At 39.7% G+C, this 23559-nt stretch overlaps 1 protein-coding gene across 1 annotated transcript; it reads left to right on the plus strand.

Annotated features, from left to right (window-relative positions):
• Positions 1 to 6629: 6629 nt before the first annotated feature.
• On the plus strand, positions 6630 to 8308 carry LOC122038548 (protein FAF-like, chloroplastic). The gene is made up of 2 exons (XM_042598345.1): positions 6630 to 6897; positions 6981 to 8308. Exon 2 carries the CDS (start codon positions 6981 to 6983, stop codon positions 8196 to 8198), a length of 1218 nt encoding a protein of 405 aa, XP_042454279.1. The 5' UTR covers positions 6630 to 6897; the 3' UTR covers positions 8199 to 8308.
• Positions 8309 to 23559: the final 15251 nt, after the last annotated feature.

A 23559-nucleotide genomic window follows, 5' to 3' on the forward strand; every position in this document is an offset into this window, starting at 1 on the left:
AATGGCGATCAACGACAAGTCATGTACTGGGTAGTTCTCCTCATGTTCCTTCAACTGCCGAGAAGTAAGAGACTACCCTGTCGTGCTGCAGCAAAACAGCGCACAAACCCTATAGAGATGCGTCGGTATAGAGCACGAATTCGTCCTCTCCAGAAGGTAAAACCAAAAATCGTAGCTGACACTAATCTCCGCTTCAGCTCCTGGAAGCTGGTCTCGCAATCCTCAGTCCAAGTGAACTTCACGCCTTTCTTGGTCAGGCGTGTAAGTAGCATAGCAATCCGTGAGAAACCCTCAATGTATCTCCGGAAATATCGAGCCAAACGAAGGAAGTTGCGAGCCTCTTCTATAGACTCCGTCTACTCCCAACGGTAACAACCTCGATCTCCTGTGGAACCACGGTATACTCCTACTGGTGACCGTGTGTCTCAAACATCTCACAGAAGACAACCAAAATACGCACTACTGATCTTCACATCTAGACGTTTCCATCGAAACATCTCTAGAACTATGCAAAGATGATGTGCGTGACTCACCGTGGATCCGAAATAGATCACAACATCGTCAACAAAGACAATGGAAACCGATCCAAATATCCTGGAAATACTAAAATCATCAAGTCTCTGAAAACATCTAAGGCTTCCCAAGCCCTAATGGTAAAATCAAGACACAAAATGTCTGTATCACAGACATTCCTAACCATAAGATCTCTGATAATAAGTCGAAAATCTAATTACCAACAACATAAATCATCAAGGAATAGATACTCTAGTGTGAGAGCAACGCTCCATCACACGAAATACCACATATGTGGGAGCAACGCTCTACCACAAACAATCTGTAATAAGTGGGAGTAACGCTCCACCACAATAATTCAAAATATGTTCAAGGCACCTAACTATCCAACTAAAGGCTGCACGAGATTACTCAACCACATATCACTGTGGCCAGCCAAAGGTATAACAATCCAGCAATCACATCAAACTCATCGTCAACTCTATCAACATCGTAGTGAGTCACCCACTTATAAGAATATGAGTTTACAGGGTAATCCAACAAATGACATAATACAGACACTCCACATTCCGCATTCAACATAAGTAGAATCATCATGATGCTACCCACCATACACCTGGCACACATGCACATACAACATATGTATGATCGACATAATCCTCCAATTAGTACACACCCAACATAATCACAACATAAGTATAAATCATCACGATACCTCCAACAATGCATACCGAACCCGTGTGCATATATCATCGTAGGTAAAATCAACAATACTCCTCAAACAACACTCACATGACATATATACACATATGCCAAGAGTATAATCAACGTAATACTTCCAACAATTCATAATAAACACAAGTGTACCCATAAACCAAATATAATCCACAAGATACCTCGAAACTTACACTGAACACACATGCTCATATCACAACACCGATGTAGTCGACAAGATACTTCCAACATGACACTCACGCCCATGTGCACATACCACGACACAGATTTAAATTGATAAAATACCTCCAATATGTCAATCAGGCACGTACAGCTAACTAAATAGCTATAATCCACAAGGAACCTACAATAACCATATCTAGATGGGAATACCCACACTATCTACAAATAAACTATCCATCATAGAACTCCTTCAACTCATAACAATCATATGTTCACTTCATAGATATGCATAATCAGCATATTTAATCCAATCTACCACACAAACCCTATGCCACCTTCTAAGTTATCCAATTAGGTACATACAGTCTAAAATTAAAGTACTCATGGAATAGGATACATCGATCCTCTATCGACTGACCAAATCGTCAATAGTATATGGCTAATTCAATCCTTTCCCACGTCAGTATAAGCTAGGTACTCGATGTGCTCAAGATATCTAACTAAGCACGAATAACCCAAGATTCAAACATCTAAAAGTAAAGTAGGTCAATCCCCTACTGATCGGATCAACAAAACTAATCGGTCATCTACTAACTAATCAAGAATAAATAAAGTCTCTACAAGCATCTAAGGTAAATCGATCACGACTACCCAAGTCGACAAACGTCAATCTATCTTCTACTGACCGATCTAACAAGAGTAAATCTATTATCTACGGATGAAATTAACTAAGATAACATGGTATACTATTAGCTAGATCAACATAAAGATATAGATACTATCCACTACACAGCTAATAATAGCAAAGGCAGGTATGTGCCTCCATCTGTTAACCAACTAGTAATAACAGAAACTAAAAACTACTGGTGTATGATATGAAAAATCACTAGAAACTGTAACCCTTAATCTCTATCAAAGTCTACCATAATTAGTGATTTACCTAACACATAAAATATATGCTATATCAACTAGATAGGTACTAATAAAGAATACTAATACATGTCATAGACTGTAATAGTGAACAGGGCATAAACTAATCAACAAGGTAGGATAACATATACAAACATATCTCCTATAGCTTGGAGATGTCCTGCTGTTGCCAGGTCCCAAAACCCGAAAAGTCATATCGAGAAGATCAAAACACAAAATCCGAAATACAGGGAAAATAAGACTCGTAAGTCGATCTCTGATACCAAATAAATTGATATCAGATAAATCTCAAAAATCCAGAACACATAGCAAGTATCGTAAACCTGCTCTGATACCACTAAATTATCACGCCCCAGAGGAGTCCCTGTCCGAAGAAATTTCGGCAACACCTCCCCTGTACGGGTAACAATCTGAAGCATTTCTACAGGCATAATATACATTAGCCACAGGCAGCTGGAATATACACATAACCACGCAGTTATATATATATCATCAGCCTACACGGCTGAAACAAAACCAATACAGCGGATAAACATAAAATACAAGCCCATACAAAACCAAATAAAACACTGCTAGCTGGCTAGGCATACACCACACAACCAAAACAACACTCCGAACACAAAACCAGAACACAAAGCTAAGTACACAAATACATATACCAAAAATAATAATAAACAAAGGCAGAGACAGGTCTTCTGATGTGACGTGGGGACGGGCAGCCAGGATACTCCAAGCGTCTCCATAAATAACCTAGTACCTGAAAAAGATAGTGTCCACAGGGGTGAGTTCAACAACTCAGCAGATACCTAGTTGACATGTATAATAAACTATAACAAATAGTAATAACTATGGAGTACAGTCTCCTGAACAAAAGAAGATAATGCATAATAGAAAAGGCTGAAGAGTACTGTACTCACCAGGGCCACCTATCAGAATAATCAGGTCGTCAGACCGGAAGTGTCATAAATCCTGTATGCATGTCAAACATATGCATCTATCCAAATGCAGCATATAAGTGCAGCAAACACAAGCAGTAAATGCATAAATGATGTCCTGGTCACCCCTGACGCCAGTCAGTCATCTCACACACAATGGTGAGACCGAGTGGGTAGGGCTGTGACAACCGTGCACTCTACCATCACCATACCTGATGAGTGACTGAGTGGACGGGATGCTGTCGGAGTACTCCTGTCATCTGACTCCAAATCATAAATGGGGGAGCTCAATGCTCTCATCTCCCGGTACATGATGACGGGGAGGTATCTCTGCCGGCTACCACGCTGAGTCACCTGACCAACGGAGCCAAACAGAGTCCACAGTCTGCCAGCTACCACGCTGCTACACTAAATGCCAGCGGAGCTAAACAGAGCGGAACTGTCTGCCGGCTACCACGCTGAGTCCTCAGACCAACGGAGCCAAACAGTAGAACCGCCACACACTTGTCTGATATACCACTAACCCATGAGTGGTGGTGTGTGCAGTACATGTAACTGACGATGTGCTCAACCATAGTGGAGCCGACAATCGCGCAGCATGCAATCATGATGCATGACACTAAGCATGACAATAAACTGATCAGCATAACCATATCCATATACATAAAATGAGTATCATAATATCGATGGTCAAATACGAATATCTAAAGTACACAGGTCAGATAGGATATCAAAAACCTAGGTCCTGAACATAACAAGCATGGTATGTCACTACTTCTCTGAGCATATATATATATATATATAATCATGTGGGTACTAGCATAAAATGCATATCAGGTGAGCAAACAAGCATGTTACAGGTATCCAAAAGTGGCATACCGAAACAATGACGAACATAATTATTACTAAAAGCTATGACCTACTAGACATATCAACAAGACATATCAAAAAGATAAGTCAAGGTACCCACCTCCAATAGAAAGGTCCAATCCGAAATAGATCCCTCGTCGAGACACCGTCTCGAATCAAAGTCCTGCAGATAACGTGATATATAATTTAGCTAATTTTATAAACAACAACTAGCTAAATCCAACCCAACTTAATTAGGAAAAACCCCTAATCGATCAATCATTAATTAATCCTAATTAATGATTAACTTGAATTATTCTCCTTAATCAAAAATCCTCAATCAACCCAATCATTTCCTTTCGCTGATCTACTTACAATTAGCAATATGATCATCTCTAATAAATTCAAGGATCAAATCTAATCCAACATAAATCAACTGTACTTAATTCATCACAACTACAATAGATTAAGCCTTCCATAATCACATTAGGTTAAGCTAAACATGAATCCATCATAACTTACCTAAATCCATGCCCCAAAAAGGTTGCTGTTAGACAGGAGATGCTGCTGGAAAAATGTGCCGAAGTAAACCAGTGTGCCCGTTGATTCCTAAAATAAATCCAGCACTCGATAATTCACAGTAATTAGGGTTATTTGCTTTAACCCTAACCATCCCCTTAGATTAATCTAAACAAATAAATTTAAGCGCAATCAACTATATAAAAGAATCAAACCTATCTAACTCAATTTAGTATCTTACCTCAATCTCACAGCCTCTAATACTGATCCACATCCAGGTAGGGTATTGCAGGATAGTGTAACTGCTGCTGGGAAACCAAGAAAACACCTCAACTGGTGATCAAACAACCGGATACCCCACTAATCCAAAACCACAAGGCACAACCTCACCTGCCGGAATCACCACACTCTCCCTCTTCAATTACAGATGCTGATCCCAAATCTAGCGATGTAAAAGTCCAGCCCATAGTGTTGTGGTCGCTGAAATCAAACAATCCTTCTCCAAGATTACTGCTACCATCATCAACCAAAGAGAGAAAAAATGAATCAACACTAGGGTTAGGCACCAAGTCGAAGAAAATCAAGAGAAGGAGGTTTGGTTGAAGCTAGCTTACCCCCTGAGCCTTAAATGTCCACCCTCGCCGGCGATCGGTTGGTAGCCGCGGAACCAGATCAGCGCTAGGGCAGAGGAAATCGTGGCCGGTGAACAGGTGCTTCGGATCTAGGTCTTCCTCGTGGCCGGCGATACTCTGTGTGGGAAGAAGGCGACACCTAGGCACCGACGCTCGGCCTCGTAGCCGAAATCACGGCTTGAGTAGGGAGAATGGCGGCGGATCAAGTGCTAGGGCACCGCTGGAATGAAGCTCGCGTGCCGGTGCTCCGAAGAGGGGTAGGCCGGCGCTAGGGCACAAGCAACGGCGGCACTGGGTCAAACCTGGTGGCCGGCGGAGGTGCGGTGCAGAGGAAGAAGATGAAGAGGAGAAGGTGGAACCGTCGGTGAGAGGAGAAGAAGGATGGGCAACGATCGGGGAACGGCTTGGCACGTGGGAGAAAAAGAAAACGGAGAAGAATAAAAGAAAAGAGAAAACAAAAGAAAATAAAAACATTTCCTCACCTAAACGGGGTTGCCTAAACAGACTTTCCCGACCCCCGTTTTCATCCTCGTTAACTAATTAGGGTTATTAGCTCTATTATTAGATTATTCGTCTTTGTTTATTGAAATATACTATTGATCAAACCATGACCACTTCAATATAATCGATAGAATAGAATGCCCTCTCTTTTCCTTCTCACCATTTTGCTTCTTCTTATCATCAAAATTATCCTTCTTTATCCACTTACCGACCAAAAGGGCAGAGGATTATTCCAAACTAGCACCGCCCGATGCGATGCCCTCCCTCCTCATCCCACGGCCTTCATCTCTTCACGCTGGCTAATATTCCAGTGACTCTCTTGACGACGACATGCCCTCCCGGTTACGCCCCACGTGGCTCGACTTGGCTCGTCGAGCCTAATGCGGCAGTACTGCACATTGCTACCACCGCGCAGTGCTTCCGTGTGGACAATTAAATTAAAGCGTCGCTTTTGCCGTAAAGAATGGCATCTATTTTGCTCAGGGGGAGGGCCTCCACCGAGAGATGGCTGAATAAAAGGAGTGATCTACGAGTTATTTGGATCCCTAGACAGGGAGATGAAAAGGAATTGCTGACGGAGAGAGGAATCCTCTACTCCTCTTTTTTTAAGTACCCCAAACTTAGTTATTTAATTGCAGCATGAAAATGGAGTGAGTGTGCATTTCCCAGTGAAGGAACACTTTGGAAGCTTCTTTAAGCATACATTCGTTCAGTTTAGTCTAGTGGCCGGACTAAGAATTAACGACGAGTGATGGAGAAAGAAAAGGCGGGGATAAATTAAATGGAGCAATATTTATCTATATATAAAGACGGGAAAAAGGATCGAGAGAGTGATGGTGGAGCCCTGGGCGGCCAAAAAGCTTCCAAAGCAGCGCAAGAGTGAGGCCGGAGCAGAGGGAAAAGCATGGCTTTCCTTCGTCTACAAATACCCACCTCTCCTCTCCTCATTCATCATCAGTAAACCTCTCTTCCTCCGGGAAAGATCTCGAGCCAGCTGACTTGCTGCTTTTGAGAGCTCTCTTGGAGAAGAGGGTTTGCTGGTGGACCGATGGAGAAGAACACCTCCTATCTGTTCCTTGCAACCGAGAGCTAATTACTTTCAGTCTTGTTTAAATTTAAATGTAATTCGATTTATCTCAAAATTTTCTCTTGCTTAATTTTTAGTACTGGATTAACGATTGTGACTTTGAATGTATAATTAAAGATGACGGTGGCTGTGAAGCAAACTCCCTTTCATCACTTTGAGAAGTACCTGCGAACGGCAGTGGACAAATTCAATAACGACGCATACGATGAGCGGCCAGCGCAATTGAACGTAGGGAACGCAGTTGAGTCGGAGAAGGCGGCCGATGTGCCGGTGGACGAGCCTTACGTTCACCACCTGGTGCGCCGATCCTCCAGCTCGATGAGCCTGAAGAGCCTTCAGATATGCACCGAGAGACTCGGGTCAGAGACCGGCTCCGACGAGCTCTCCGACCATGAGTTTGACTGTGTCGAGATGGAGGGAGACGAAGAGAGCAAGAAGTATGAATATGTGGAGGAGAAGGTCACGCTCGTGGAAGAAATAGAGGATGGTCTGTTCGTACGACGCCGAGCGAAGGAGATGACGGAGGTGAACTACCATTGTTCCTCTGTTCGTCTGAGGTCGCTTCCGAGGTCTTTCCCGCCGCCGCTTCCATCCATCTCCCGCCGTGATGGTCCGTGCCTCCACATGAGACCCCACCGCCGCGACGGTCGTCTTGTGGTCGAGGCTGTGGCCGTGCCATCCCGGAATTACCTCCACGCGCAGCGTGAGGGTGGCCGTCTAGTCCTCTGCTTCGTGGATGCCTCCGTCGATGGTGCGAGATCGAGTGATCAAATTGAAGAAAACAGAGCGGTGGAGTTTGCTGAGTTTGAACTAGAAAAAGAAGTGGAACCAGAGGAGGAAGAGGAGGAGGAGGAGGAAGACGAAGACGAAGAAGAAGAAGACGATGAAGAAGAAGAAGAAGAGGAAGTGGAAGTAGTGGACAGAGGAACCATGGTGGAGGTCAAAGTGAGCACACAACCGCAGCAACAGAGCAGCAGCAAAACCAAGAAGGTCCTCCGCTCTTCGCTCGTCATCAATAAGTTCGTCAGCGGCACACCCGACGAAGAGGCCAACAACACTGCCGCCGATCTCATCCAACCGCAAAGCTCGCCTAAGCGGCCGACGACAGCCACCGCCGCTGCCGCGGTGGTGGCAGCCTCCACCCTCAGCGCCCGCAACGAGCTCATGAAGGACGGGGCGAGGCCGGTGCCCGGCGATGCGCAGATGGATAACACCCTGCTCTTCACGTCCAAGCGGGGAAACCGCGACGCAATGCTGCGCAGCATGAGGCGGTGCAGCCAGCTCCGGCGGCCACTCTTCTTCTGGGAGCCCTGTTGCATTGCCGCAACCTCTTGATCTCAGTCAGCTGCCAACTATCTGACATTAATCTACGTAATTAAGTTTGATATAAGTATGGCATCATTACCTAGTATTTGTCGGTCTAATAAGTAATTAATTAGTATTAATGCGTTTGAAATGGAGTGAGTGGGGAGGAGAGTGACATATACGACTCGTCCACTCTGTTATTTTCGCATTTAATGGAAATTTTAAATTATATTACTAATAAAAAATCAATTTGTGTTCCAAACACTTCTTCATTTCCTCTCTCGTGCGCTGTGTCCGACGGAATAGTTGCAAACAAACCCAGCTGTTAAGATATATTTACTCTCCGTTCATCTGCCGGGTCTATAGAAATTTTTTATTAATCATAAAATGATAGGGACGACCTAGCACCACGAATAATTCATGCTATATTGGAATCCAACTCTCATTGCTTAGAAAATTTATCCTTTCATTTACCATCTGTTTACCATCGTACCAAGCACAGGGGCTTTAAGTCCAAATATTTATACCTTTCATTTATCTATAGGGTCTATGGAAGTTTCCCAAGTTTCCATGGAGTTTCCCATTACTATTGGATAAATCCAAGAAGCACATATAACATTTATTTGCATTACGTCTATTTACTATCATATCAAATCCGAGGGGTGCAAACAATCTAGAATATATATATATATATATATATATATACACACACACGAAGATATAAAGTTGAAAAGTCGGGGAGGTGACAGTTATGCTGACGGGATAAAGACCTCGTTATCTGCAAAATAAAACTAAGACCATGAAAGGGGTCTTGTCGTTGACCCTCCGACGCTTAAGTAAGAAACAGAAGAGGAAAAAGTAAGTACTAAAGATCAAGAATTTTCTATCTTTCTTCATATCTGGCGTGTCTTTTTTATACTTTTTTTTTTTTTGATGACATTCCATCTTCCTCTTTTTAATTATATTAATTATCTATAGAAGATATTTTTGTCTTGGTCTATGTATATTTAATAATGGATGGAGTATTCTTCTTTGCTTTCTCTTCCTCAAGAATTTAGTCTTCTTCTTTATTACTTCGCCTAACTGATGTCGGGACCGTATCCAACCGGAAGGGTGACCCGCTCGGACTGATTTTCCTCCAGTCGGACGGCATCCTTCCGATCGACGGATGGCGGATTAGCCTTAAACCTTAATGCTGAACGCTTTGAATTTGACCTATATTGTGACCATTGACTGCCACGTAAGCTTCTATCTCCACATCAAGAGCTAAACGTAGAAATTGCACCAACGATACTTTTTTTCTTCCTTGTCTACTTGGATATCACAATAATCAAAATTATTTCACTAAATAACTGTTTTTCAAATATATTTCACTAAAGGCAAATTTGATAGGGTAGAGATCTTGCAAATAGACCCAAATTTATAATTATTTCTTTGTTCATTTGTTGCTACTTGCCCAACCTATGAAGGTTGAATGTCTAAGAAGCTAGCTTTAGGAAGACCTAACATTTCCATTAATGGTATAGTTACCCCTCTAGTAACTCTGCGTTCGTCTTCTTAAAATAGTAATTACCTAGAGTTTGATTTCAAGCTGTCTACAATTCTTATGATGTATATGTCATCATGTGACCACCTAGACATATACAATATACATCTTTATTATCTTTTATTGTGTTTCTGTGTGTAACAACTTGAGTGTTTTTCTATATGATCGTCTTTCGTTGAGAACCTTTGATTTGTGGCACATATGTTTCTATATTAATATTGGTGTGATAATTTTACTAAATGGTAGGAACAATTTATATAAAAGTAAAATTCAAATTGCTACTCGAATGATGATTTAGTGTGACAATAGAGATATTATAGTATTAATCAAATAACTAACTTTGCGGAATCCATTTGCAACACTTCTTATGCTAAAAGCAATATCATGTGTCAAAAGGTTACCTATGCTTAAATAATGATAAAAAGATAGCTAAGTTTGTTTAGTTCCATGGATTACAGAGTGTTATCCAGATATTCATAATTTATTTTTTAATTACAATATAGTTGTAGAAAATTTTCTTTTAAATGAGATATGTAATCACAGGATACTTAATTTCTGGGCCACCGGTTATGATCGTTTTTTTGATTTATCTTGATAATCGAAATTTTTTTTTATTAAGTCAGATTGATCAATCTCAGATTGATCATTTCAGGTTCCATGCTATCATGGCATGTTCTAGAGAACAAAACAAAACGAAGGGATGCCATATTTAGGTAAAAAAGGAGGGCAACATTATGCCAAAAGGGTGAAATCTTGTCTCGAATTCTTTTCCACTATTTTTCATTTTTAACCAATAAAGCCATTATTTTCTTGTTGGAAAAAATAAAAGTATTAGTTATACCATAATGGAGGCGTTACGGAATCAATGGTTTGACTTTGTATAAAACCAAAATACTCATTCTTAATCTTTTAACTTATTCCTTTGCGCTTTTAAATTAAACTAGATTAGACAGTGGCTAATTAAAGAGGTTGAAGCTTGAAAACAAATGGGAAGAATTGCGTAATGACGAAGCGACTCCTCTATTTAGTAAATCTATGAGGAACAAAATGATGTATTGGATGTTGAACTGATCAATGCGATGCGATGCGATGCGACGACAAAGTTGAAAAGCAGAGGAGAAAAGGAGAAAAGGAGAAAGAACAAGGCATTTGGTAAAGCAGGGGAGCGAGAATGAGCGATCCAGTAATCAACTCAGCTTCAGCATCATCAGGGATTTGATTAATTAATGCCCTCATTCCTCCTCATCGACTCGTGCCATATGCTCGACGCAGATATAGAAAGTTGAGAATAAAGCAGCAGCCATGCATGGTCCATGGACAAGGGGAATCTGGTCCATTCTCTGACACTGGCTCTCCCCTGTTTGCTTGCGCCAAAAAGGGTGCCATGATGGCTCCGGATCTCGCAGCTCTGCTTCGTGCAAATCGGGACACTGTGAGAGTGTGATTGACGTCGGAGTCCATTCTCCAATTCAGTGTAAATGTTTCCAAAATGAAACAAGAACCGAAAAAGTTTTAATTGTTAATGTTCGCCTGCCTTCTGCATTGCTGGCTGATTGGATTGAGAGATGCTTAACTCAGTGTCTTGGACATGTTTGGAGCAGGATGGCGGCTCATTTCCAATCCTTGCCGTTTCCTTCATATTCCAGCCAATGATTGGGATTCGGGATGAAAGTTTCGGCGTCGAGAATCTGCGAGGGACCATTTGGTCTCCATCCTTTAAGAGGGCGAATTTTCTTATTGGGAGAGCCAGTAGGAAAGTTACCTGTGAATGTTATCTCGCTGTTTCGGGGGGTTTGAAGTCACCTGAGGGTTGTTAAGTGAAGAATGGAAATCTCTACTCGATGTCTGTTTTCAGTGTTCGGCTAGACGAAGATCGTGTGGATGCCAAGTTGATCTTTGGCTTTAACTTCAATTCTAAATTCTCACTGCTTGCTTGGCTTGGCTATTAATGTACTCACCTATTGTTTGCTGACTTTCACCAACAATAGACCACTCTTAACATGTGTTGTTTGTATATAGAAAATTGTCCTTTTATTTTATTGTATAACTAATTTTGTCATTAAAAATATTAGGTGTATTTGCATAGAAAATATTTCAAAATTTGATATCAAAAACGGTCGACATGAAAATATAATTTTATTATTAAGATCTATTATCTATGCCAAGTTTGATTATGTATTTAACTCTTAATCTGAGATCGTTTAATCATTCATGGAGAAAAAACGAAGGATATTTGTGAAAATAGATATTTACCGATGATCTTGTCTGAAAATTAGAGATGACAAGCTGAGAATGTGACTGTTATGTTGACTGGATATAGACTCCGCTCTGCTCTGCAACACAAGAAACGTTAATGTCGAGCCAGGGAAAGAGTCTCGACATTGGCCCTCCAGCACTCAAGTTAGTCACCAAAAGAGGAAACAGATGGAGTAACAGTAGAGACAAACATGAATAGTGAATAACGTGTACCTCCGCCGGTATATGAACCCCCTTTATATAGTACCTCGTTTGTGACGTGCGTACTTTTCTCGAGACGTGGGCACGTTCTCCAATAGGTCGTGGGTACGTTCTCCAATTTATCCTATGAAAAGATATGTTAGGAAAGTACCTCTGACATCATACCTTAACAGAGCATGCATATCCGATCCTTGACAAGATAATAGAAGCTTCTGTCATACTATCTCTCAAAAGGATATTGAGAGATATGACAATGATCATATTGTTCGGCGGAGCGAGATAGCCGCTCGGTTGGGACTCGCCCGTTCGGTCGACCTTAGCTATTCTTTCTTGTGGTAACTGGATATAGTAGCTTATCTCCTTCCGCTCGGATAAGTGCTTCGGTGACCTTAGCATTCTGCCGATCTATAATGAGCGTCTGACGATCTTGCTCTATTGTTCCGAGCTGAAAGGGGGTCGGCTCGGACAAGCCTCTTGTTGATCAGACACTGCCCACACCTATCGACCATTGTAGTCAACCTCTGCTCGACCACCATAGGTGAGCCCTTTGATATCCTAGCATTGACCACCTTGACTTTAACCTCCACGTCAACTGCTATCTTCGTCCTTTGACCCGTACTTAGTGTGCCCCCTTTTATCACCGCATCACAATCCTTCTCCTCAAGTTTAGTCGAAGGAGGCTGCAAGTCCGACTGACTGGACGAGTAGTGTCTCGGGTGACCTCCATCGATCGGACACTCTTTGTGCTTAGATGTTGGTCGGCTCATATCTCTTAACTGCCGTTCGGACGTAATGAACATCAAAGTTTATCGCTGACTCGGAGGTCTAAATTGCCGTTCTACTTTATTTACTAACCTAAATGTGTAACTACCGCTTCGATCATCCCTCATAAGCTTGATGGTGGGTCGGTCGCTTGGCTTCATGATAGTAAGACATCTATACCGATCGGGATGATTGACAACAATACTTAGCAAAATTTTCTATTTCAAGTGTCAATGCATGATCTCCCGTTCGATGCATCTGTCTTTTGTTAATTTTTACTAGCATTCCTTCATGTATCACTGTTCAGCTCCGGTGAGGCTTTATACCACTTAGCGTTTCATGAAAATTTTCTAAGTATAACTCCCCGCTTTCCCGATCATTAGTGTAGCTACTCTCAGAAACTTTCACATGCTCATTCTAGCATAAGCCGAACGACCATATCATAGCGATGCATCCCTGATTTGGTCACTACATGACCTATTAACTTTACTTTATGACTTTAGAAGCCACTCAGCCTTGTTTATCGCCGCCTTAGTTTTAGAGCCATTGCTCGACTGTTATTTGTAGTGGAGTTGAGTTTATAGCCGTCACTCGGTTGTTGATGCGTAAACGAGAGTTTATAGTCGTTGCTCAGCTATTGAAGGCGTAGAAGAGGGTTTATAGTTGTCGCTCGACTGTTGACGAAGATAAAAGTTTATAGTCGTCGCTCGACTGTTACGAAGATAAGAGTTTATAGTCGTCGCTCCGACTACTGACGAAAACAAGAGTTTATAGTCGTCACTCAACTGCTGACGTAGACTAGGGTTTATAGTTGTCGCTCAACTGTTGAAGGTGTAGATGAGGGTTTATAGTCGTCACTCGACTGTTAATGTAGAAAAAGGTTTATAGTCGCCGCTCGACTGCTGACGAAGACAAGGGTTTATAGTCGCCGCTCGACTGCTGACGAAAACAAGGGTTTATAGTCGCCGCTCGACTGTTGATGTAGACAAGGGTTTATAGTTGCCGCTTGACTATTGATGTATATAAGAGTTTATAGTCACCACTCGACTGTTGACGCAGACTAGGCTTTATAGTCGTCGCTCGACTTTTAACTTGGCCGAACGACACAAGAGTATAGAACACTTCAAATTTTTATTCATTGTCTTCCTACATTCACAAGATAAACACTTATACAAGTACATTTGGATTTAACCACGCATCTCTCACACGAGATGGTTCGCGCTCCAGGATCGCTTAAGCTTTCTCCCATCTTCATCCTATAGGTAGACGGATCCCAAGCGAAGCTTCTGAACGACTTTGAAAGGTCCTCCCCAGGAAGCCTCCAGCTTAGTGACGTCGCCACCGACTTTATTCATTTTCACACCAGGTCGTTGACCTGAAATGACCTTAGGATCACCCTCCAGTTATAGTTTTGCCTCATTCACTGCCTGTATACCATCAGCCAGACGGTTGTCTTATCCCACGCTTCGTCCACCAAGTCGAGCTCCATGAGTCTCCGCTCGATGTTCCCCTGATCGTAAAGCTGCACCCGATTGGACTCTACTTCAACCTCCACTGAAACTACCGTTTCTCCTCCATACATCAAATGAAATGGGCACGTCAGTGGAGATGGCAATACTAAGAAGTGATCAATTACATTTAATTCTCACTCTGCTTAACTTGCACATAGCAATATTAGGCTTTCTGCATAAAGTGAGAAATGAATCTATTAAGCCCCACAACTTCAAAGAGTGACAAAGAATCTCTAACATGATGATCTTCCATAGAGGCTCAATTCCTCTTGACTCTTCCTCTTACTCATATTAAAGTCACATCATTCACGTCCTTAACTCTACTTTTGCAAAGCACGTATACAACTAAAATGGCAGATGGGACGAATGTGTCAGATGTTGATTTCGAGTATGTACCCGTTGTTCTATGAATATACTTGGTAGGTGAATTAAAAAGAAGGCCGTCAACAAAATTTAATAGGATTAGATGTAGAGGTATGTAGAATTCTTAACACCCTTCATAGATGAGATGTAAGACATTATGAACTTAATTTGATAGAGACTACCAAATTGATACAGTTGCCCTATTATGAACTCAAGGTTGCCCCTTGAGTTTGAGTTATGATATTTTACTTAGTTTTTATTTTATTATTTCTTTAGCTGAATATTTATATTTATGTTATTTTATTCGATGATCTTGAAGGCTTGTGTTTTCAAAAGAACTTTCAAAGTCATATCCTAAGTTGTTTATTTTGTTTTTTGTTTTTTTTTTGCCTGCACCATCTACAGACATCCCTTCACCAACATTTCCTTCCTCATATCTTTAAGGCCCGTTTATGGAAGGATTACCATCGCAGGCAGGAAACCCCAATAGACACTATTAGTATCTCGAGGTAGTTTTGATGTGGTTAACCGAATTAAGTTAGGTCATGTGTCTATTTGATACATTGTGTCTAAGTGTGCAGGAACTTAGGAGCATAAGAAGTTGAGAGAAAGATGCAACTAGTGAGAAGGACGACATGGGGAGAGAGTCGACGGGCTCGGTGCGTTCGAGGGATGAGGTGCTATGGAAGGGTACACTGACAGACGATAAGGAAGCGCATGACATTTCTGAGGGACGAGAAATTAGAGCGGAAGCTTGCTCGAGGAGAAGGTCGAAAGATGGGTTCGGGTGAACCCAATTTCGGACGGACGAAATCACCCAGTCAATCAGAGCAGCGGAAAAGCAAACGGAGTGCTGTGGAGCTGCTGGAGGTGCCCTCAACAGCGTTGAAGGTGCCCTCGCACCTTTTTGGTGGAAGGTGCCTTCAATCCCTTGAAGGCACCTTCACACTTTTATAGAAGGCGCCTTTAACTCTTTCAAGGCGTCTTCGACTGGGCAAATAATAATCATTAGCGAAGATAGAGTTTATCTTCGCAAGGATAAAACTTGCCATGCTGGAGGCGCCTTCAAGCCTATTGAAGGCGCCTTCCAAGCTTAGATAGAATTTTTCAGGGGCTATAAAAAGACCCCTAGAGTTAGGAAATATTCAATAACTCAAGTATTCATTTCCTAGTAACTTTCTGAGTATTCAACGAGTGTAAGAGTCTTCTCCGCCTTCACCGAAGGAGATCTTTAGTATTTTCTTTTGTCTTGGATTAACAACCACGTAGGTTGTAACTAAGTAACTTTCTCTGTCTCTTTATTTTATTAGTTGTTAAATTGCTTTAAGTTAATTGTGCTACTAATCTTGTTTGAAAGATCGAGAAAGACCCATTTTTAATTTACAGGAAATTCACCCTCTTTTTGTCGGTCACATGAGTCCTAACAAGTGGTATCAGAACCAAGTTTGCTTTAGAAGGACTAACCGCCATCCAAAGTAAAAGAAATGGTCGGATCTAGCATCTTCCCGTCGAAATTTGAGGGAGACTTCACAACATAGAAGAAGTGCATGGAGGTATTCTTCAAAATTGACTTCGAAATTCTATTAATTATAAAATACGATTTTGTAGTACCTATGGATCAGCATGGAGCCGAGAAAGAAGAGTACGCATAGACGAAGGAGCAAGCCTACTTCATGGCTAATGGAAAAGCATAGTTCCATTTGCTTAGCTTTCTTTCGCCCCAGGAGGTCAACCGTATTGGAAGCTACGACTCCGCCAAAGATCTCTAGGAGAAATTCCTGGAGCTTCATGAAGGTACTTCAGAAGTCAAACTGGACAAGAGGGACATCCTCCGAAGCCAACTGATGAACCTCCAGATAAACAAGGAAGAGAAGGTAGCCCAGCTCCATGTAAGGATCAAAGACCTGATCACACAACTCAACAACCTTGAAGGAAAGGTAATAAATCGTGACTCCTTAAGGTACGCACTTAATGCTTTTCCAAGAACTCAGGAGTGGTCAGCCTTAGTAGATGCTTACTACATCTCTAAGGACCTAGAGGTATGTACTCTTGAAATTCTATTTCCAACTCTTAAACTTCACGAGACTCGTTGTGTAGATTCTCAAGAATTAGAAAAATCTAACAACATTGCTCTAAAAGCCAAGAAGGACGAATCAAATGTTGACACCTCGCTGGACGATGATGAAACAACTTATTTGGTAAGAAAATTTAAGAAATTTTTTAAAACTAATAAGTTCAATCAAGTGTAGGAAAAGAAAAGAAAAACAAGGAAGATAAGATACTATAACTACAACGAAGAGAGACACATCAAGGAGGATTACCCAAAGATGAAGAAGAGGACAATAAGAAGGGACAAAGTACAACAAAGTGCAAAACCTTGAAGGCGACTTGGGATGAGTCGTCATCAAAATCTGATCTGGAGTACACTTGGCTTGCACTGATGGCAAGCCACCAAGAGGAGGAGAGCATAGATGAAGGGGGAGGCTCCTCAAAAGAAAGTTGCAGTGAGGAGGAAGAAACAGACTTCAGAGCGATATTACATCAATGACTAGATCACTATGTAAGCTAAAATCAAAAAATAATAACTTAAAAAGAGAAGTTCTTGAATTAAAAACAATCTTAGCAAAAACTTACCCTTTAGAAATGCATGATAAGTTAAAGGAAGAAAATAAAAAATTAAAGGACCAAATTAACAAATCTAGAAATTCTGCATATCTTAATCAAAATGTCTGAAAAAATTATAAAAGTCTAAATTGTTATCTTAACTATCATAAGGGATAAATTAGAAAAATATCACAAAAATATATCTAAAGAAATTTCTTATTATCTCCATAGATAAAAATTTATTTTGAGTCCCAAATCTTTTTTAGAATAAATAAACGATTATGCATGTTTAGAAATATTAATTTGCAAAACCAAGTTCGTATGCTTACTATTATTTCTGAATTTTTTTTACTAGAATATAAAATCTCTTAGTATTAATTTTTTAAAATTTTCCATCAAATAATTTTTTTTTATTAAAATCATAATTTAAAACTTAAAATTCTTCGAATAATTATTTTGAAAAACCTAAGCTTTTAGAAAATTACTATTTTGAATACAAAGGAAAATCAATCTGAATTTTAGACTAATAAAACTATTTTTTAAATATTTATTTCTAAAAAGAATTATAACTAGTCAAAATATTTTTTTTCGCATAATCTTTCTACTAGAAATTCTTAGCAAAATTTTTTCTACCGATAGAATTATTGAATTTCTGTTCGAAAATATATTTTTATAAATTTTTAATAAATGATAAATTTTCTATGGATTATTTACCGAAAACTTTACATTTAAATCTAAAAAAATCTTTTAAAAATTTTAATTTTTCTTTAATCGTACATTCTTTTATCAATACTTGTAAAATATTTGAGGATTTATTTTAATAAATTTTTAAAATTTAACTTACAAAACCTATGTTTTTGTGCAAAATAATTTATTTTTACTAAAATACTTATAAATTTTTCGTAATTTTTTTTTGTTGAACCTTAAGACAAATTTTCAAATTTATTTATTTTTTTTTGCAAATGTGGTTAATAAATATTGGAAATTCAGATTTTTTTTTTATAAAAATTGAAATCTATTTCAAAAGTTTCAAATTATTTATCTAACTTTGCTTTTTCCAACTTTATTTTTGATATGATCAGAGAGGGAGAATGAGAGTTGAGAGCTTAAGTCTAGGGGGAGATTATATTTGTACTTTAGTAGCATGTAAAAGTTACAGTTTTAACTATGATTTTTCCCTAACTCTAACTCAGATTGATGCACATCAAAAATGGAGAGATTGTTAGTACCCGGAGGTAGTTTTGATGTGATCAACTGAGTTAAGTTAGATTTTGTGTGTATTTGATGCATTGTTTCTAAGTGTGCAAGAACTTAGGAGCACAAGAAGTCGAGCGAAAGACGTAGCTAGCAAGAAGGATGACACGGGAGAGAGTCAACGGGCTCGGTACGTCTGAGGGACGAGATGCTGTGGAAGAGTACGCTGGCAGATGAGAAGAAAGTGAGCGGCGTTTCTGAGGGACGAGAAGCCGGAGCAGAAGCTTACTTGAGGAGAAGGCAGGAAGATGAGTCCGAGTGAGCCAAATTCTGAATGGATGAAATCATCCAGTCGATCGGAGCAATGGAACAACAAACGGAGTGTTGTGGAGCTGCTGGAGACTCCCTCAACAACTTTGAAGGCGCCCTCGTGCTTTTTTGGTGGAAGAAGCCTTCAATCCCTTGAAGGCGCCTTCGCGCCTTTATGGAAGATACCTTTAACCCTTTGAAGGCGCCTTCGATTGAGAAAACAGTAACCGTTAGCGAAGATAGAGTTTATCTTCGCACGGATAAAACTTGTCACGCTGAAGGCACCTTCAAGTCTATTGAAGGTGCCTTCTAGCTTTAGATAGAATTTTCTAAGGGCTATAAAAATATCCTTGGAGTTAAGAAATATTCAATAACTCAAGTATTCATTTCCTAGTAACTTTTTGAGCATTCAACGAATGTAAGAGGCTTCTCCACTTTCATCAAATGAGATCTTTAGTATTTTTTTTTTGTCTTGAATTAACAACCACCTAAGTTGTAACTAAGTAACTTTCTCTGTCTCTTTATTTTATTAGTTGTTAAATTACTTTAATTTAATTGTGCTATTAATCTTGTTTGAAAGATCAAGAAATGTCTATTTTTAATTTACAGATAATTCATCCTTTTTTATCGGTGCACGAGTCCTAACAGACACAGCTATAAGCAATATCTAGTGGGGTATTAGAATCTTGACTCCTTATGGATGATTTCAACTCAGTATTATCACCATAGGATAAGCAATGAGAACGCAGTGAGTGCCTATAAAATTGTTGTTTTTTTTAGTTTCATCACAGCCAATGAAACAGATGACATGAGCTCATTAGGGTGCAAATACACATGGCCTAATGGACACATGTGATCTAAACTTGACAGGTCAATGATAAACAAAACGTGGATGGAAACTAACCTAAGATGCTCTGCAAAATTTCTTCCCCCATCCTTCTTATCATATCACTCTCCTTGATTGGTAAATATCATGGCTGATTTGCAAAGGATTAAGCCCCTTCAAATTCTAAAATATGTGGGCATCACATGATAGCTTCTTGCAAATTGTAGAAGACGCATGGGGCACTCACATAATTTGCAGGACAGTACAAAAGTTCAAGAACAAGCTGTAACTATTGAAACCGCAGTTCACTGCTTTGAACAAACATCAATTTCACACATCTCTGCCTGTGCTCAGTGTGTCAAAGAAGCTTTAGAGGATGCCGAGCTATCTAGTCTAACATGTGGCAGAATGGTTGAAGGTTATCAGAACTAGTCAAGCAGGCTACAAGGCCGAATGAAGTTGAATTCTCCTTTCTATTCACAGTATGTCAAATCATTGTGTTTCAAAGCAGTAGATAAGAACACCAGATTCTTCCATGCCTTAGTCAAGAGTACAATAAACGAAATAAGATAGTTGTGCCTCAAAGAAGCATAAGAGAGCTGACAACCAGCTGGCAGAAGTTGTGTCAGTTTGTTCAGCATTGCCAAAACTTGTTAGGGACAACAGGCAACAAAGAAGTAGTTCCAACTTCTATTTTCAGTCAAGGGAGAGTAGTTACTTTAGATCATTCCGCTCAACTCATCCAACCAATTACCCAAGAGGAAGTTAAGCAAGCCTTGTCCAGTATAGGTGAGACAACAAAGCCTCGGGACCTGACGGCTTTGGAGCGAAATTCTACAAACAGGCCTGGACAGTTTCCAAATGACTTCACTGCAATGGTCCTGGAATTTTTCCAAACTGGAAAATTATTGAAGGAATGTAATCACACCTTCATTGCTTTGATCCCCAAATCCACTCCTACTGTCACAGCCTATTGCAATGTGTTATACAAGGTCATCTAATAAAATACTAGCAGGAAGAATATCAACCATTGCAGGAGACATGCTTCATTCAGCCAAAACCACATTTGTAAAGAACAGATCCATAGCCGATAACATACACATGGCTCAAGAATTGTTGAGAAGATACACAAGGAAGAAGAGGATCTCCCCAAGATGTGTCCTTAAAATAAACCTCTAGAAAGCTTTTGACTCAGTTCATTAGGATTTCATCCAGGAAGCACTGAATGGTCTAGGTTTCCCTACACGTTTTGTCTCATAGATTACGGAATGTATAACTACACCATCTTTCTCAATAACATTGAATGGGGGAATCTATGGGCACTTTAAAGGAGCCAGAGGGTTGAGGCAAGGAGATCCCTTATCACCCTACCTGTTTGGGTTTTGCTTAGAAGTTCTCTCAAGAATGCTACGACAAGTTGCAGGGAGACCAGAATTCAAATACCATCCCAAGTGTGCAGGGTAACAAATCACTCACTTACCCTATGTTGATGATCTCTTGCATTTTTGATAGGGGAGATTTACCATCAGTGGAGGCCTTAGTCATCTGTCAGATCAATTTGGGAATATGGATGGATTGTGAACAAACAACATGAAATCCAGAATGTATATGGATGACATAGATGAGCAAACCAATACAAGGCTATTGCAACTCACAGGCTTCCAAGAAGGAGAGTTTCCATTTAGATACCTAGGAGTTCCACTTGCTTCTGAAAAGCTTTAAGTCCTAATATTATAGCCCACTAGTAAACTCACTCATTCACAAGATCAATTCTTGGTCCAAAAATACTCTCTTATGCAGGAAAATTGTAGCTCATATCATCAATACTTCAAGGAGTGGAATGCTTATCAATATCAATTTTCCCACTTCCTTATACAGTCATAGACAGGAGACATGCAATTTATTGTGGATTCATGTGGTCCTTAAAGCATCCATCTATATCCTGTATAGACATATGCACACTTAAGGATAAGAAACCTCATGGCTTGGAATAAAACATTCATATTATGAGTTATATTCTCCCACTTATACAATCATAGACATGATACATGAAATTTGTCATCAATTCATGTGGTCCTCAAAGCATCGACCTATATCCTAGATAGACATATGCACACCTAAGGAGGAGGGTGGGTATGGGGTAAGAAACATCAAGGCTTGGAATAAAGCATTGCTATCATAAGTTCTACGGAGAATTTAGGACCAGCAGAATTCCCTGTGGATAAAATGGATTCATCACACATACTTGACACGAGTTGATCTATGGACATGGCAGGCTCATGACACAGAGATTCTCCATTAATCAAGAAGTTGCTGGGGATACGAGATGAGATTCTAATCAATGTTGACTCCCACTTAGATGCAGCATAGTTCCTAGTAGGATGGTTTGTTGGAGAGACTAGGAGTGTGGATAAGGCTTATCCATTCTCCAAGCAACCAAGAGTGACGAAATCTGGGTCACTAATATTGGGTTCCGAGTGAAAGTTAAACAAGAAAATGTCGCGGAAATGGAAAAAAACCCACTAGAAATCCATGTGAGTTCTAATTACATCGTTATTTTTTAAAGATGTTACCTCTTGATATGTAAAACGCTTTTGAGTTCCTAGAGAGTCTAGTCAATTTCAGCACGATTAGTATGTTCGTGCATCTACGGTATCCACACGAGCATAGCCGTTGCCTGTCTCATAAGCATAATTGAAGTTTCTCAATATCGTACACATAGTGCTAGTTGCCATACATATATATAAGTTTTAGATCAAACCTTAACTGTTAGGGTTATCTTCTCAGATAAAACATGGCCAAGTCTTATCTAGTAAAACTTTATCTAATAATGTGGTCAAATCTAATCTATCAGATAAAACATGGTCAAGTCTTATCTTATAAGACTTTTTCTAATAACGTGGCCAAGTCTTATCTTCTAAGATATTATTTAATAACGCGGGCTTCATTTGGTTTGTGCTTATTTGAAAAAAAATCTAAACAAATATTAGATTAACCATTAATCTAATAAGTTTAAGATCAATTGGATTAACCCAGTAATCCAATTAGATTAACCCATGATTTTTTCAAATGTGGGACTTTGATTGTATTCCCAACAATCCTCCCTCAAGCAAAAGATCACCATTAATCTAACAAGTTTAAGATCCAAAACTAATTTCATACTTAAAACTTAGACCCACTTTATATTAGTCATACTAAAATAAAACAAACTCCAAATTGATGTACTTTCTCTATGTGATCCAATAGGTTCTCATAACATTGGTAATGAGTATGACTCTAAAATCATATTTTAAAGACACAAATAATGAGTGACATCTAGCAATGCATCATTGCTATCTAAGTGATGAGAATATCGTAGATCCGACCTAACCTATCTATGACTATTTTATTGTATAATCTAGTCTTTTTGTCCATGATATCTAGATTGATTTATGAGGCATAGATTATGTCATCCTCTCATCAATATATGTGTTTCTTAATCTCAAAGTAGACTTATGTAATCAAATAACCTTAATATCTTATATTAACTTATTTAAGCATGACCATGAATTTCAACAGTCCTATTTAATCAAGAGACCCTTGGATATCACTTCCGTTATATAGAAGAGACAAATTCCATCTAGATCACTCACATCTCATCGCATAACTCATTACATATTTGGTGAACGATTTTATAATCAACTTTATTACATGTGATGTATGTCGATACTAAAATACGTAACTCCTTATGTAGGGAATCGTAGTGACTTCAAATCAAAAGACTGTTTATATCAATGGTTACTACGAGAATGTTTTTGACACTCATATAATAATCCATGA

This window comes from Zingiber officinale, chromosome 1A (assembly GCF_018446385.1).
Source record: "Zingiber officinale cultivar Zhangliang chromosome 1A, Zo_v1.1, whole genome shotgun sequence".
Classification (NCBI taxonomy): domain Eukaryota; kingdom Viridiplantae; phylum Streptophyta; class Magnoliopsida; order Zingiberales; family Zingiberaceae; genus Zingiber; species Zingiber officinale.

What these genes read in the sequence shown, in the direction of transcription:
- LOC122038548 (XM_042598345.1), top strand. Translation starts at nt 6,981, where the DNA reads ATGACGGTGGCTGTGAAGCAAACTCCCTTTCATCACTTTGAGAAGTAC.